Genomic DNA, 17,860 nt, shown 5'->3' with positions numbered 1-17,860 from the left:
GACATACATAACAACTCAGCACTGAGACCAGCAGTTCCTACTCCTGGTTTTGTACATCAGTTGTCCCGAATGACCTTAGGGGCTGTTGCAACATATCAAAACTTACAAAAGGTGACAACTTAATTTTCATGTTCCAAAGAGCATATTCAGAGTTTCAACTCCAAAAGGGTTAGGGATCACTGTTTTGGAGTCTTGACTGACCTAAAAAAGAAAGGTAAAACAGTCCAGCACTCCCTTTCCAGGAGTCTAGGAAAAACCCCTCAATGCCTCTATGGTCGGTTAAACAAATGTTTAAAGTCTATAGGAAATGGCATGCTGGTAGCCTCTCAGTTACCGCATAAATGCACATCTGTTTAGTAATCAACCTTGTAACTCTTGTATGATTTGGTCAAGCTATGCAATAACTGGACTCTAGCTTGCCTTTTTCTCCTTTTAAAAAAATAATGTTAAGAATAGGAAAGGGAAGATAAATTAAGTGCCACTATTGTACTAAAATGAACGATTAGGAAAAATACAAAAACCAGTTATTGCTTATGCTGTAAAAATTTATGAAAAGCTTTATCTTGGGTTCCATTATGTGTTTTTATTACTCAGTTTCCCCTCTTGTACCTACTCAATATGAACTACAGTATTGGTGTCACTGATTCCTTATCATATTTCCTCATGTCTTTGCATCCTTTCAGATGACAACCTACAAAGAACAAGTTATACAGCAAAATACCAGTCCATAACATGAAATCCTTATTGAAGTTAGCTCAATAATAATTAAGGATCCTCTTCCATGTCATCTGGATTGGGAGCCATAATGAAGTGCTTTGGGTATACAAGGTTGTGTGTATATGCATGTATTTCCCAGCGGGCATCGTCACTTTCGTGTGTAATGTAACGTTCACCAATGCGAGTTTCAAATTCTCTAAGGTCAAGCCAAGTCTGATAGTCCTAGGGAAAAACAAAGATTATGAACCATAAAAGAAACAATACTGTCAACCTTTTTTTTTTTGCTCAGCACCCTAGTCATAAAATTGACAACCCCTACCTCCTAAATATTTGCTATACAATAAGTTCATTTGTAATATTTTAAGTTAGCAATGTTAAAGATAAATACTTTTTCAAATTTAGAGTCTCTCATGAAGGAAGGAACTAGTTTCTAAAATTAAAAAAGAAAACGTTGCCTCAGGCTTCTGAGGTGGCTAATAATAACCACTAAAATATTTTGTTGGAGAGGCCTACACCTTACTTTTCAAAATAGGGGAAAGTGCTTAGAATCTGTTATCAGGATAATTTAATAACTGCTGAGACTAAATATGATTATATTTGTTTTGAAGTTATTTCTACCCCTCATTCCCTTTAAAATAGTTCTGAAGCTTCTCTCTTTACTCTGAAGTTTGGGGGTATCTTTTGACAAATCTATGCAACAGCTTTTGGGGGGAATTAAGCCAAACATTTTAAATGGCATCTCTGATCTCTTCAATGCAAATATAAACCTTTTAGTGGACATTTTAAAAATAAAATATATTTGACAACGTAATGTGTCAAGCTCACCTTACAAAAAGGTGAAATGAATACTATAAGGCCCTAAGACATGTAGAATCTATTGCTTTTAAGAGTGGTTTCATTAAGACAATCACCATGAACTGCTCAAATGAGAATCGCTGAAGAGAGATACATTTTTTTTTTTGCCAAGAGAGAGAACTTTTTTTTTTTTACCTGCAGCCAGGGATGACTAAGAGATTTGTCCACACTGTAACGTTTTCTCATCTTCACTTGAAGTAGGTTGTTTATCAAATCAATTGCTAAGGGAAAAGACAAAATTAGATACATGAATTTGAGCGTATGGAGCATCCCAAACCTGTGACTCTGCCTGGAAAGCAGTTCAATCCATAGAAATATAAGGTTGAGGATTTTTGCTTCTCAAGGACATGGCCTTTAAGCTAACATGCTGGTGATCCATAAATATTTACTGAATTCACAGTGTATCTGGTTTATTAATATTAAGGAGACAGTATAGAGTACAGGTTAAAAGTACAGACTGGAGCCAGCCTGCTTGAGCTGGCATTGTTACTACGTGTGACATAGGGTGAGTTACTAAAGTAATACTGTGCCTGGGTCAACTGTAAAATGAGGTTGTTGAGAAGATGAAATAAATTTAATACACATGAAGGGCTTAGAATGGTGCTCAGCATATAAATGCTGAGTATTAACTATTATTTTTAAGATGAATAAAACATTATAGGCTGGGTTTATTATTATAGGCTGGGTTTCTTTGTTTCTTTTTTCCCTCCCCAATGATGCCATGTTTTCTAATCTCGGGCTTGGTCTGGAAAAGTAGCCGAAGCCATTGCCTTGCTTCTACAGATGTGGTTACAGTGAGGTGATAACTTATTACCCAAAGTTCATACTTAACAAGTTTTAGCAAATAAGTTCATGGTATTTTGGTGTATGTGATGAGATCTTGGCATACATATTTTATCCAATTATTTGGAGAAATGGGCCAACTGCAAAACCAAAGCAACCAGGTAACTATACACTGACAACATCCCTATGTAACAATACAGTTGTTAGTAAGGCATGGATCCAGGGATGAGACAAATGAACGACTTATACTATACTATTTCTAGTTCTAAATACCACCAAACTAGCAACGATTTTCCATATTTTTGTTTTTGCCCTAATCAAGTTATTTTTTCCCATAAGTATTTTAATTATTAATTTCTCTGTATTCTAAATACTTCAAACTTTTATCCATTGTTCCTTAAATGGCGGTCCACTATGTGCATCAGAATCATTCAGTGTATTTATTAAAACGTATTCAGTGTATTTATTCCTGGGCATCAATCCAGCTGGTGAGTCTGAATCTCTGGGATAGAGCCAGCAGGGTCTTCTTTTTAATAAATTCACCAAGTGATTCTGATTAAGAGGTCTGCAGACCACACTGTCCAAGGAGCTCTAAGATGACTTTGGCAACATCCCCAAACCCTCATATGTACTTCTTCAGTTAGCTCTGTTCATTACCAAGTAAGCCTACTATTTATATGTTGTTCCTCAAACTTTTCCCAGTTCAATGGGCTGTTAATCCCTATGATTAGGTCTGGCACTTTTGGGAAAACAAAAAAAAAGGCCCCCCTGTTCCAAAGGTTGGCTAAGTTCCCCCAGTAGTGGTTCTATCAAATGCTATGGGAATGTTAAATAATGTTTTAAGTGGTATATAAAGAACCTAAGTTACAGGTCTCCATTCAAGGAGATCAGAATCTAGTTCTGAAGATAAGTGGTCGTGAAAAGATAAATACGCCCAACTAGTAGCCTAAGTAGATCTTACACAGTTTGGAGGAGGGGTTCAGGGAAGACTTCTCAGATGAGCCACAAGTTAAGGGATCTCTGAAGAACTGGAAGGATTTTGACAGCAAGGAGGAGAGACGGGTAGGCAGGGAAAAAACCTAAGCAAAATGCAGCGAATAGTTCAAAGTAGCTTGCGTAGGGCAGTAATGGCGGATGAGGCTAGAAGGCAAACTTGGGCCATATCCCAGAGACCTACAGGTGCTGCCTGGTTAGAGGGAGGCTGAGATAAATGTCCGGGAGCAGCGTAAGTAGTGTTTCCTGAAGAAGGATTTGGCAGTGGTGACTGAGAAGGACAGTTAAGCTACTTGAGTAGTTTCAAAATGAGGCAGTTGGGGCCTGGATTAGTCCCTGCCTGCGAACTATAAGGAAGATAAATAAGAATGTAAAAGGAAGCATGCTCAAACAGTTGGTAAACAGTTGAATTTGGAAGGTGAAGGGGAAATATTAAAAAGAGAAGTCAGAAGAGACAGGGTGATTTGGGATCACAAATAATTTGACTAAAAGACACAGACCTAAAACTTATTTTTTTTTACCTTCACCAGAAATTTCTCTCCATGGATTTGGTGGGTACATAAATGCAGCATTTTGGATTTGGTCATTTATATCTTCATCTTCATTAAAAGGAAACGTGCCGCTGAGGCTCACATAGACAATAACTCCCACTGACCACATATCTAGAGAACGGTTGTAGCCTTTGCTCCTGAGAACTTCAGGGGCCAAGTATGCAGGAGTTCCTACCACAGATCTCCTGAACGACTTTTCACCAATGATGCGTGCAAAACCAAAGTCACACAGCTTCACCTGGAAATTAAAGGATGATGTTAATTTTATATTATTGACATATGTATCTATCTATATATACATACCTGTCCCTAAATATGATACTGTATCATTTCAACACATTTGCCAACTGTATTGATTATGAATGTCAAAAAATTATAGATAAGGAAATTGTAAAATACCCTTTTCCCAAAATTTAGATACATTTATAACCCTGTGATCCATTACTAACAGTATGAAGAGCTTTGCTAATGCTCCTTTCAAAAAACCACTTTTGAATTCTAGCTTCCAGAATGCCAAATACCAGACTGGTGTTATAAGTGCTCAGCGTTTTTGATGAAATGGAGGGTGCTGATCTTTTATCATTTGGCTTTCAGGAGATCACTTTCTATTACCTGTAAGCAGGAAATAACATGTTTCACTTTTAAATGCTCAGTGGCCTCACAGTGCCTGGATAGAGGTACTCAAATGTTTGCTGAATGAAAAATAAGTTATGATACTTAAAAACTTACCCTTTATTTTGCTTAATCCTAGAATCTCTCTTCCCAAGGACACTATATATTGGCAAGTAAATGAAATTGAGGTGTATTAAGGATAACTATTAATGTGGCCAGTAGAAGAGTCATATTAGAGATTGTTTGAAAGAGAAAGAGTGTTTTCTATGACTATGGAACAAAATATTGCTAGTTAGATGTTTAGATTTGAAACAAGTTATATCTGGGGGTAGCTGCAGTCACTACCATGCCCCTTTGGGAAGAGAGTTCTGGAAATGTAATGAGATTGGCAGAGCTCAGAATACTTATCTTGCTGCCCATCTTCTACGAGGTTCAAATTTTGGTGATTAATGATACATCCATGCTGAACAAGCAAATGCCAAGTACTGTCCGGGGGAAATGCCCTGATTCACAAAATGTCTTCACTAAAAACTTCAAGATAAATTGAGAGGCCTCTACAAACCAGTGGTACAAACAGTGAGTGGAAAGCAAAGACGGACCTTCATACATGTTTTTATGATATTTGTTCTGTGTCATTACTGAATTCAACTACTTCCTCTGAATATTTGAAGAACAGGATTATTGACCATGAAGAAATAACTTTTTTCATTAAATGCCATATTTCAGCTAACATTTTGATAAAGTAAAGATGACTTGGCAGTTTGGCAACTGAATAAAGAAGAGGGGCCATGGCTAGCACTTGACCAAAAAAAAGAGTATCAAGTAAGTGAGATTATTTTCCCTTTGTTCCTAATGGAGGTCAGAAAGCTGGAGTTTTAGCCTTAGCTGTAGGGGTGTACATCCTTTGTCCAGACTCTTGAAGATCAAATGAAATAATACATGGAAGCACTTTAAAATATTGCACCAATGCTTACGGAACCTTTTTGACCTCACAAAGGTAGAGGATTACTTTTATTCACATAGGCATTACAAAAGGAATATGATTACTTCCTTAAAAGAGTTGAATAATTTTTTTAAATACATCTTTTTCTTGAAAGAGAATCTGAGTTGTATTTACCAAGTGAAATAGTCATCTGTTGTCCTTATTCTAGCCACTTGTCTGATTGTGTTTTAAATGTACATAAACAATAATTTGGCAACAGATTATTCTAGCTGATGACAATCATGAGAAATATTCATAGGTACCACCAATATATATTCCTCAGGACAAATGTTTCAAACTTTGGGTTAATAACCATTTTTAGGTTATGAAATAAATTTGGATCAAGATCAACACTTTTTAATGAAATGAAATTTAGCCAAGTAAAAAATGAATGCATCACGCAGGAGAGACACACACATACATATCATAATACATATGTGAGCACTGGCAGTGATGGGAAATGTAATTCTTCCATAGGTTTTGCTGAAAATGTTTGAAATAATAGTACTCTAAAGAGGAAGAAGTGTTGGCTGCCTGCCTCAACCAAAATCTAGTCTTCTCATTTCAGGATCATCCCTCAGTTTGTTTTATTTCATGGGGAATTTGTCCTGAGCACCAAGCACCAACCACCAACCAAGGCTGACTCTCCCTACTTCATTCCCAACCCACAGGGAGGGGTGAATTGTGCAAAAAGTGCAAAAAAGTTATTCCTTGAGAACTGGTCTAAAAAGTCATTAAGTCTAAAAAGTCTTCATGAAAATAAGCAATATAATTAGTAAACTCTGAATTCAGACTACTCGGGTATAAATCCTCAATAGCAGTTATAAGGTGGAAACTTTTTCTGTAAGATGGTTATGTACTGAATCTACAGCACTGCCTTTCATTACGTGGGTATTTCATAATGTTGTCAGACAGATACTTAAAACCGTACTTTAAAAAGGTCCTGGAGAATATCTCACCTGAGGAAATGGCTCTGCTGATGCGAGTAGCACATTTTCTGGCTTTAAATCACAGTGCACAATATTCTTAAAATGTAGATTCCTTAATGCAACAAGTATCTGTTATTGAAGAAAACAGAATTTTTTTCTATTTCTGGAAAAATCACAGCTAAACACTAACTGGACCCCTTGAGTGGTATAATAATTTAAAAAGTCCACTGCAGTTCATCAAGATTTAACTAAAAGTGTTATTTTGTTTTTCAAAGTTAATAATTCCCACAATGTTACAATATGTAAAAGCACTACCATTTCTTGTAGTTTTTATTATTTTCTAGTTTCAAAAAAAGTTAAAATACCTGTGTGACCATGAATTTAGTTATTCGTTCTGGAAGTCGACTTTTCTCACTGGATAGAATCATTTCCAACATATCTCCATGCAGCTTTTCCATTACTACAAAAACTCGTTCTGGGGTTTCAAACATACATTCCAGGTTTACAATCCCAGGATGGTGCAAATTCTGAAGAGTTGCAGGATATTTATGTGACCAACTTGAGTAAAAGTTTTACTGTGCAAATATTAATATCTAACAATGTGCTGCAATTAATTGTTTGGAATAACGGCACAGAAAGCAAAAAAATAGCTTAGAAAAATAAATAATAGCAAACAAAATAAAAAGGATCATAGATTTTGATTTTCCAAGTTCTGTACTGGAGAGTGGATGCACTGAAGGGAAAGAATGTCTTCCCAGTTTTTCCAGTATAAATGCCCTTGTCCATTACTACTACTTTTCCTTCTCATCTTTTTAATCTTCTGATAGTACTCTAATTTTATGCTATCCATGAATAGGCACCAACTGCCAATCAAAGTTTGGCCAATTACACAGAGCTTTGGTTCTTTGGGGCTGTTTGTGAGGGTCTTAGCTCAAACAGGTGGTTTTGTCTTTAAGGTAGTTATTTATCTAAGTCTTGATCTCGTTGCATTATACCTTGATCTGGTCTTCCCTCTTTTAGGCTCAGCATTTCTTTACTACCATCACCCCTTTTTCTTAAGCACTACTAGGTTAACAGGGTTGGAGAAATACAAAGCTGAATGTGATACTGTATCTGCTAATAAAAAAGCAATCTATCTTAACTGATATTAAAAAAAGAAACAAAACTTCCTCAGAAGCAATTTGAGAAGTCAGCCATACACAAAAAACATTCAATGGTTCTTTATTTCTGGATATAAATCTAAATTCCTCTGTGTGGATTTTAATATCTTCAGTAGTCTGGTTTCATTCTTCTTATTCAGTCTTAAATATGCTCTTAAATATTGGCCCAAGTGATTAAACTTTTTAATACTTATTAACAGAAATATATTTTTCTTATGCTTTTTTTCCTTACTATGGGTATCTAAGTATGCCAAGAGGGCAAACTTTTTTTCGGCCTGTGTGAAGTTGGGCTCCATCTCTAAAATGTGTTTTGAATACACCATCATTTCTCAGTTCGCACTGTAATGCCTCCAGTTTAGCTCACATTACCTCTCTTCCAGACTACTGCAGTAGTTGCCACTGCACTCTATGCAGCACTGCTTATCCCATGGTACTGTATCACGTGTATATGTATCTTACTCTGTAGCCTAGTAAGTTCTCTGAGAGCAAAGACTGTGTCTTAGTCACTTTTAGCTCAACTTCTGAATCATGGTTGGTGTTTTAAAAATGTTTAGAAAGTGAATAGCAAATGCAAGATAAATACTGTTTACTAATCAACTTAAAACAAGTTAATGACATGGTGTTCCAGGTAGCAAAATAAAAAGTGACATAATCTTATAGTAGATACATGAAAGTGAAATACCCCACAGTGGTGGGGCATGATAATGGCAGTAAGCAGAAGATTCAGAACATCATAACTTTGACCGATTTAGAGTTGGAAGTGTGGTTGGCTGTCCCCTATATTGCAGTTGACTACCTCTTAAGTTTCTTTTTTCCCCCCACCATCCTTGGAAACGCATGCACACACAAAAATAGAAGTATGCTGTAACATAAATTCTTTTAACCACTTCTTCTATTTGTTTAAATGTCCTATTTCCTCTAGAGTCTGTTTTGGTAAATTATACTTTCATAGAGAATCATTTTCTCCAGGTTTTCAAGTTTATCTAACAGAGTTGCACAAGATAGTATCTTAAGATTCCCTAAAATTTTTTCAGTATTTGTGATCGTCTCTCCAAAATGTTGTTATATCTTCTTACACTTTGATTCGGTTGGACACCTATTTTATTGTTATCCACCCCCCCCCCGCCCGATAATCAGTTTTTGGATTATACTAAATTTATTAATTTCCTTTTTTATCTTTGTTAATTCCTTCTGTTTTCCTCAGGTTGACTGTTCATCCTTCAACTTCTTGAGTTAGACTCTTAATTCATTTATGTTCATTCTTTCTTGGTTAAATATTTGAGGTTACCAAGATTTCTGTGAGCAATAGTCCAAAAGCTCTGATATACAGTATTTCCACAATTATTTTCTAAATACTCCAATCTTGATTTTGCTCTCTGATTCAAGAATTAAGACTCAAAAAAAATTTTTTTCAGGTGGTGGGAGTTTTTGTTTTCTGATTTTATAATTTATTTCTAGCTTTAGTGCATTACGACCAAAAAGTACTGTTTATTCTACTGTTTTTTTGAATTAATAGGGTACTTATTTGTTTTTAGGGTACAGTGTTCAACATAAACTGGTTAGATCTACCTTATACTGTTTAGGCCTCCTATGTTCTTACTTAGCTTTGTCTATTTCATCTGTCATGAACTACTAATGTGCTTGTCTGTTCCTCCCTGTATGGTCTCTAGTTTTCCTTTATAGATGTTGTTGATGCCATTTGGTTTAGTGTGATTTGCACTCTTCCACTGTTAGAGTGCCCTACTTCAATTCACTTCGTGTGTTTTCTCTTGAATTAAATCTTATTAGATCATGACTCCCTTGGCTTTCTTCTATTTGAGAGGAACTAGAGAGAGGCTGTCACGATTGTAGAGCTCAGAAAGAGCCAGCAAAACCAGTTTTTATTGTGGTGCCTCTTCCTACATTTGCCTGGTCCATTTCCATTGTTTTTGGAAAAACTTCCACCTATTTTGTAGGGCTGAACTCTTTTCTATTTTTGTTAAAGATAGAGTATGCTTTTCTGTTTGTCATTTTTCTTGTAGCTTTTGGGTGATTTCCAAGAAGAGAAGGGGAAAATACTGAATTTATACTACAACGGTCAAACTAGAAATTTTGCTCTTAAGTTTCTGAGAATGTTTTCCCCTTTACATAGGGAGTCATGAGAGCGCCTCACCTTTTCTCCCACTACTCTACTACCCTCTTCAGGCAATAGCAAAAGGACATTTGACATTACTATAGCCCTGTGAAATGAAAGTGAAAAATCCCACAGGCGACAATTATTTAATTCTGAAATATTTTCCTTCTGAAAATAACCAGAGGGCTATAATAATAAAGTGTTTACATTGTGTATTATCTGGAAATTCCTAAATTTAGTTATTAAGATTTGCGGTTGATAACATGTGGGGAAAAAGCTTCAGTATTTAGTACAGAGCTGTGTTTGTGATCAAAGTAACAAGGAGAACTTTTACGTGGAATCTAAAATACGACACAAATGAACATATCTATGAAATAGAAACAGACTCACAGACATAGAGAACAGACTTGTGGTTGCCAAGGTGGAGGGCGGGTGGGGGAAGGATGGATTGGGAGCTTGGGATTAGCAGATGCAAACTAATATATATATGATGGATAAAAAACAAGGTCCTACTGTATAGCATAGGGAACTATATTCAATATCTTGTGATAAACCCTAATGGAAAAGAATATGAAGAATATATATATGTATAACTGAGTCACTTTGCTGTAGAGCAGAAATTAACACAACATTGTAAATCAACTATACTTCAATAAAAATTTTTTTAAATGACAAGGAAAAATCAATCCTTATGAATAAATCCTTAATATTTATTTTTTTGCATATTGATTGGATATTGAGAAAGAGTCCAAAATTAGATATGAAAAAAGATCTCTAACAGTATATTCAAACCCTAATGCAGAGTCTGAATGCTGTTAATGTACTATTTTAAAGGTAGTTTTATAGGAGGAGGCAGCCTTGAAGAGACCACAGGTAGCTTGTAGACCACAATCTTTTATCACTCCTCTGAAAAAAAGTGAGGCAAATGTTACTAACAGTGACCAATAATGTAATAAATGTAAAATTAATTACATGTTTATAAGTTTCTTACCTTCTTCTCCAAAGAAGCACAAGTTCAATAAGCTGTGTCTTCTTGAACTTCACCCACAAGCAAATGGGGCTCTGACAGCATTAACTATTATATCACCATGATTTCTTAAATACTATGCAAAAGCTACACAATGAATTAATAAATATTTGCATATTATATGATATTCAGAAAAATAAAGCTAAATTTTACTCTTCTAGATGATGTCCAAAAGAGATAAAAATGCTAAATAAAAATTAAAACACACAGTAATTTATTTTATGGGATTTAAGTCATTGCCAATATATCTTTAAAAATATACCTTAATGGACTAAACTATTATAATGAAATGTGGTGGTAGAAGTATCAAAGTATTTTGAGCTCATGGAGTGATGAATTAAGAATGAAATTTGAGTTTTTTTAGTTTAAGATTTTCCTTAGGAAAATGTGTTCTAAACAAACTACTACCATAATGGCAGTCCTTGTAACTCCTAGATTATTGTAACCTAATTTTGCCTTAAAAAAAAAAAAACTTAGGGAGTTAATTCAGATGCTCACCAGCCTCTCACTGAGCCAAAAGGTCATAAAATGAGAACAAAGAAAAATGAGAAGAAAACAAAAACCAAAATCTTATCAGCACACTAAATAGACTTGGATTTAAAAACTCATAAATCAAAAATTAAAACCAATACAAAGCAACTTTTTGGGGTTTTTTTTTACCTGTAAAATAGCCACTTCATTACGGAGCTGACTCTCCTGTTTTGTGGGGAATCTCATCTTATCAATTACTTTAATAGCCACATCCCTTCCAGTCTTTCTGTGTTTTCCTATTTTTAAAAAAAGTACAGAAAAGAAAGAAGACACAAATTGACATCCCACATTCAATACAAAAGCTTTATCAGGAAGTTATCCACAAACTGAAATTGATATGTATGTATTTTTGTATTTCTTTCAGCTCATTTTGTTCTTTCTCCATCACTAACCTTTAATTTTAAGAAATAAATTATATTTTCCCTTAGAGTAATTGCCCCTAATAAAGGCTGTTTTATTATTTGAAACAGCAGGAAATTTGAATGAACCTGTTTGCTGAAAAATAATCCACTTTATTAAAGAAATGATAGTTAACTATGTGACTTAGTCTTTAGAAATTCTGTCAAGATAGAAACATCATACCAGTTAATTAATTTTATTCTAGGTTCACTGGATCAGCACAGAGTGACTTAACTATATAGCCTTCAGGCAGAAAGGCCAACTAGTCTCAGTAAAGAATGAAAGGGTTTAACATTACTTTCCTTTTATACCTTGTATCATAGCTTATAAAGTACTTTTACATATATTAGGTTTAATGAACATTAAAAATCCTATGAACTATGCAGGTCAGGTTTTATTAGCTCCATTAAACTGATGAAGATACTGAGGCACAGTGAGGTTAAATGACTTTGCCAGTGGAAGTCACAGAGCTGGATAAGATTCCATGTCTTCAGACCTGATACCATTCATGCCAATAGTAGACAAATGGTGCCATTTGTGTGGGAAAACCAGTGGGGCATATACTTCAATAAACAAACTTTCATAGTCCAACATAAACTTCAAACCATTTATTTTTCCCAAACATCTTTATGTGTAAGCTACAAGAAAAGATAAAGACTATTGTGAATTTTCTTATTCTTTCTGTTACTTTTTAAAGTTCTTAGTTTAAATTAAGGAATTAATACTCAGTTATAGTGAAAAGGGCTTAGCTAAATGTATGTAGGTTAACCTTTGAGAAAAACACCACTTGAGGAAACTGTGACAAGATGTTAACAGCTGGCAGATGTTTTTAAATTTCATAATTTTTCTATGTTATCTACAATATGCAAAAGGCTGTAGTTGCTTACCTCCATAGACGATACCAAATTGGCCTGAACCAAGCACCTCATCTGCAAAGATCTGGTAAACGGTACTGATGTCCTATTTAGGAAAAAGTAAGCAGTGTTATTACCTCTATGAAATAATGTCAACATCTCTGACTCTTTTCATTCAAATACTTAAATACATTTTAGTTTTTATGATTGATGGAACTAATTTTCACAAAATATTTTATGAAATATAGGCTTTCTATGTCCTAAAAAAGCCCAACTTTAATACTATGACTCTTATTGCACAACTATAATGTATTCTGTAAGAAGACCATTGGGAGAAAAATGCTTTGAATTAAAAAATATATTTATTGGGTTTCCCTGGTGGCGCAGTGGTTGAGAATCCACCTGCCAATGCAGGGGACACGGGTTCAAGCCCTGGACCGCGAAGATCTCACATACCGTGGAGCAGCTAAGCCTGTATGCCACAACTACTGAGCCTGTGCTCTAGAGCCTGCAAGCCACAACTACTGAGCCCACGAGCCACAACTACTGAAGCCCGTGTGCCTAGAGCCTGTGCTCTGCAACGAGAAGCCACCGCAACGAGAAGCCTGCACACTGCAACAAAGAGTAGTCCCTGCTCACCACAACTAGAGAAAGCGGCACACAGCAATGAAGAACCAAAGCAGCCCCCCCACCAAAAAATATATATATATATTTATTAAGTAGTGATCTATAAAAAGTAAATTAACATAAAAAATTAAGAACAAAGTTTTACCTACTTTACCATTAAAGAGATTTGCTATCTTTGATTTGAAAGAAAAACTCAAAGGTTCATATGATTGAGATCAGACTAATTTTTTTTTTTTTTTTTTTTTTTTTTTTTTTTTTTTTGTGGTACGCGGGCCTCTCACTGTTGTGGCCTCTCCCGTTGCGGAGCACAGGCTCCGGATGCGCAGGCTCAGCAGCCATGGCTCACGGGCCCAGCCGCTCCGCGGCATATGGGATCCTCCCAGACCGGGGCACGAACCCGTATCCCCTGCATCGGCAGGCGGACTCTCAACCACTGCGCCACCAGGGAGGCCCCAGACTAATTTTTAAAGACTGATGAAAAGAGTATGTGTAGCTCAAATCCACTCCTCCATCTCCTCCCCTCCGCCCCTCCCTTTTGTCTTCCTTTTTCTTCGCTAGTGGTTGTCGCTGTCAGAGAGCTCCTGGAAGGCGCTCGGCAACCCTCCTGACAGATCTTCAGTCAAGGTCTGTCTTTTGTTTGGGTATGTGCTACAGTCTCCATGAAGCCAGGGACTACACCTGTCTTGTTCGGTGTTAATTCCCAGACAGTGCGGGTCTCACTGCAGTCACGTGACTGGATAAACCAAGTCTCCTAGGCCTCATTCCCTCACTGGTAAAGTGGATATAATAACATCTATCTCACTGGATTTTTAAGTGAATTAAATGAGAATATATACAAAGTGTCGAATCCAGTGCCTGGCATATAAAAATCAGTAATTCTGGGCTTCCCTGGTGGCGCAGTGGTTGAGAGTCCGCCTGCCGATGCAGGGGACACGGGTCCGTGCCCCGGTCTGGGAAGATCCCACATGCCGCGGAGCGGCTGGGCCCGTGAGCCATGGCCGCTAAGCCTGTGCGTCCGGAGCCTGTGCTCCGCAACGGGAGAGGCCACAACAGTGAGAGGCCCGCGTACCGCCAAAAAAAAAATAAATAAATAAAAAATCAGTAATTCCACAAATCCGAATTTCTGTTTAAATTAGGTAATCGTAAGTAAGCTGAATTCTCTGGGACTGGTCTTCTTATCTGTAAAAATGAACTGAGAAAACATCTTTCTCTCCCCAATAATCTGCTATCTATTCTACCTACCACTAGGACAAGAGACACACAGATTAAATCTCACTGAAACCCTCTATCTCCCACAGCACTACTGGATATCAGTCTTCACTGCGATCTTAGAAAATCCAACAACATTTACATGTTATAGAACAATAACAGCTGGATGCCCCAGTTAAAGAATAAGAGATTTTATCAGAGAAATTTACATATAGCTAATGAACAATTTTCTGACTTCTTTTTCTAGCCTTTTTTCTTTCTAATGCAGGGGTTGGCATACTATGGCTTGTGGGCCAAATCCAGCCTGCTGCCTCTTTGTACAGCCCCTGAACTAAAAACAGAGTTTTAATTCTTAAATGGTTAAAAAACATCAAAATAATAATGTCTTGTGAAACATGAAATTATATGAAATTCAAATATATGTGACCACAAATAAAGTTTTACTGGAAAACAGCCATGCTTATTCCTTTAAGTATTGCCTACGGCTTTCTCACGACAATGGCCAAGTTGAGTTCATAACTGTATATGGTCTGCAAAGCCTAAAATACTTACTTCTATCCCTTTATAGAAAGTATGCTGATCCCTACTGTAATCCCCCACATGTACCTACATACACCACCTGAAGTGAGTCTTGACTCTTCCTTAAAATCCTGCATTTCCTGCTTCTCTGTACTTGCATGAAATGTTCCCCCATCCATATCCTCTCAGCACTTGTGTCAAAACTCTTTTCCACCCTTTTAGGCATATTTCAAGTTGTACTTCCTTTGGGAAGCTTTCCCGGCTCTGACCCAGAAAGAAGTAGCCTCTCCCTTCTCTTTGAACTAGTCTATCACTTTGTGATATTCTAATGTCACTTATAAAAAGTTAACTTTATTTTCATAATTTAAAAGGAAACTGCCTCAGTTTCCTTCATAAAGCAGAACTCCTCAGGGAAGTTATCACCCACAGAGTCTAGCCTAGTGTCTTTAGGCAAACTGCGCAACACTTTGGGCTATAAACTTATTTTCCTAATAAGATTTTCACATTTTATTTTCCTTAATCACCCAATTTGCATATTTTAGCTGTACTGTTCACTTACCACATTCTCCTGGATCTGACAATTAGATACAGAGATACTGGTAGACAAATCTTCTGTAAAATATAAGAATGATGTATGGAAAAAAAAACTGTTAGTCCATAACTTAGTAATATTAATAGTTACTGATATGTGAATGCTCACAATATATTAAATGTTAAAAACTAGCTAACATACACTTAATAGAATTACATTCATTAAAACAAAATTTATCCATATACAATACTAATCCATCAACAGGAAACTGGTTAAATAAAATATGATACGTCCATACAAAAGAATACTATCTAAACATTTAAGGATGTAGGGCTATAAGAACTGAGTCAGAAAGCTATTTATGACATTATTAAGTTAAAAAGGTGAGTTGCAGTGTAGTGACATTTGAATCGAAAACAAAATATTACTTCTGGTGAGTTGGGGGGGGGTTGAGGAACAAAGATTTGATCTTTATACACTTTTAGACTGCTTGCATTTTAAAAAATGCATAAGTATGTATTACTGTCATAATAAAAAATTATATAACTCTATATACTGACGTTGAAATATATCTGATATATATTAAATAGTTGATGAAACCAAGTTGTAAAAAGATCACACATCTTTTACGACAAAAATGTATAATACATTTTTGTGTGAAAATAAAATTATAACAATGTAGTATAGACTCCCCTCCCCACAAGCCATCCCCAAATCAAGACATATAAACCAAATTATTAATAATGGTTTTCTGAGGGGGGAGATACATGATTGGGAATAGGGGGATGTGTCACATGTGTATAGGGAGGAATTTCTCATATTACATATTTCTATAAAGTTTAAATGTATTACTTTGGTAAACAAAGGAAGAAACTGACAAGAAAAAGGAAAAAGGGAAATTTGGAAAGTAAGCAAGAGACTAGTTGTCAAAAATCTAGAATCTCAGTGACAACTCAAAGATGAAATTTCCTTCATAATCCCAAATATAAAAATGTAAAACTTCATTAAGAAAGAAATATAAGCAACTATACATCAAAAATAAGTAAGATGGCTGTGGAAAAACTCCATTTTAAAATATTAGGCCAATTTTAAAATATTTTTTAAAAATCCAAAAATTAAATATTAATGAAACAGACATAAAAGGCACATCATCAACTAAATTAATGAGCCTAAAACTCTGCTTTTCAGTAGTTCCAGTTTCCTAGTTTAAGTCAATATTTTATTTTCTTTCAAAGGCCTCCACTGTCTACCTGCACCCAGTTTTAATTTCTGTTGCTTCCCAGGAGAACTCTACTCCAGACACATTGTTACAACGACACCGGCAGCAGCAACACAGTAATAGTTTCACTAACGGGTCAGGAATGGTGCGAAGTGCATCATATGCATTTATTATCATTTCCCTTTCAGATTAGAGAACAGAAGAGGCCACGATCATGAAGCTAGTAAAGCAGCAGAACTGGGCTTTCATTCTCCAGAGTTCTCACTCTTAGTCCTTCCGCAACCTGTTTTTAGGGACTCTTAACCCTAGGGAAGAGGTCCATGGATGGGCTTGAGAAGGTCCCTAAATCCAATTATATATAAAATTTGTGTGTTATGTGCCCACATTATTTTCTGGGGGAAAAGGTCCATGGTTTTAATTAGAATATCAGACAGTTCTGTCTAAGATCCCCTCAAATTTAAGAAGCACTGTGAATATCCATTTATTCACCCTTCAGGAATCAATATTCAACACCAAACATTTTCATGGTCATTACCCTCATCCCTTTGATCACACTTGTCTCCTCAACACCAGTGACACTTCCCCTCCACCCCTCCCAGGTTAGCTCTGCCTATCCTAACTTACTTGAGATCCAAGGTCAAGGTTCAAATCAGGCTCCGCTACCCTGAAGTCTCTGCTTACTCTTCCTATCCATATCTGAGTTCCTCGAGAAATGCACTACTCATTTTTGCACTCTACTGCTTTATGCTACCATCTAACACTTATATACGTTATGTCCTATTTCCCTTAGTAGCTTTTAAATTTTCTGTGTTTCTTTTGTATTCTAGCTCAGGGCCTAGCATAATGCCGAGAACAGGTGTACCAAGTAGCATAGCTGAAATGAAATAAAGAACATTTAGAAACTGGTTGAGGGAACTCCCTGGAGGTCCAGTGGTTAAGACTCGGCACTTTCGCTGCCGGGGCCTGGGTTCAATCCCTGGTTGGGGAACTAAGATCCCACAAGCTGTGCAGCGTGGCCAAAAAAGAAGAAAAAAAGAAAATGGTTGATACCTCTTTCAATTTAAATATTATTTGTCTAATGAATAAATGATGTTCCCTCATAAACGAAATAATGCCAATGGAGGGGAAAGTGACATTTTACTATGGCTTTCTGATTAAGTGTTCACTTGAACCTTTATCAAATTTAGGTTTTACTTTATAAATTTTGTTGGTGCAAAGGACATGTGTTTCAATATTTTTTTTAATGTT

General features: G+C 36.1%; 1 protein-coding gene across 2 annotated transcripts in view; it reads right to left on the bottom strand.

Moving 5' to 3' along the window:
- Nucleotides 1–717: 717 nt before the first annotated feature.
- PRKD3 (protein kinase D3) overlaps nt 718–17,860 on the bottom strand; it is a gene marked incomplete at its 5' end in the record, with an annotated part of 73,282 nt that continues 56,139 nt past the window's right edge. Inside the window, 8 exons of one of the 2 annotated variants that reach the window (XM_079721475.1) lie at nt 718–939; nt 1,708–1,793; nt 3,870–4,137; nt 6,453–6,551; nt 6,788–6,949; nt 11,383–11,489; nt 12,540–12,612; nt 15,421–15,473. In XM_079721475.1, coding sequence (XP_079577601.1) covers nt 766–939; nt 1,708–1,793; nt 3,870–4,137; nt 6,453–6,551; nt 6,788–6,949; nt 11,383–11,489; nt 12,540–12,612; nt 15,421–15,473 — 1,022 coding nt within the window. In that variant the 3' untranslated portion in view covers nt 718–765. The remainder of the gene's footprint in view (nt 940–1,707; nt 1,794–3,869; nt 4,138–6,452; nt 6,552–6,787; nt 6,950–11,382; nt 11,490–12,539; nt 12,613–15,420; nt 15,474–17,860) is intronic. The other variant, XM_079721476.1, reaches the window with a different exon arrangement.

Source organism: Hyperoodon ampullatus (genome assembly GCF_949752795.1).
Source record: "Hyperoodon ampullatus genome assembly, chromosome: 15".
In the NCBI taxonomy this organism is placed as follows: domain Eukaryota; kingdom Metazoa; phylum Chordata; class Mammalia; order Artiodactyla; family Ziphiidae; genus Hyperoodon; species Hyperoodon ampullatus.
This window is presented reverse-complemented; position numbering and strand designations above follow the sequence as displayed.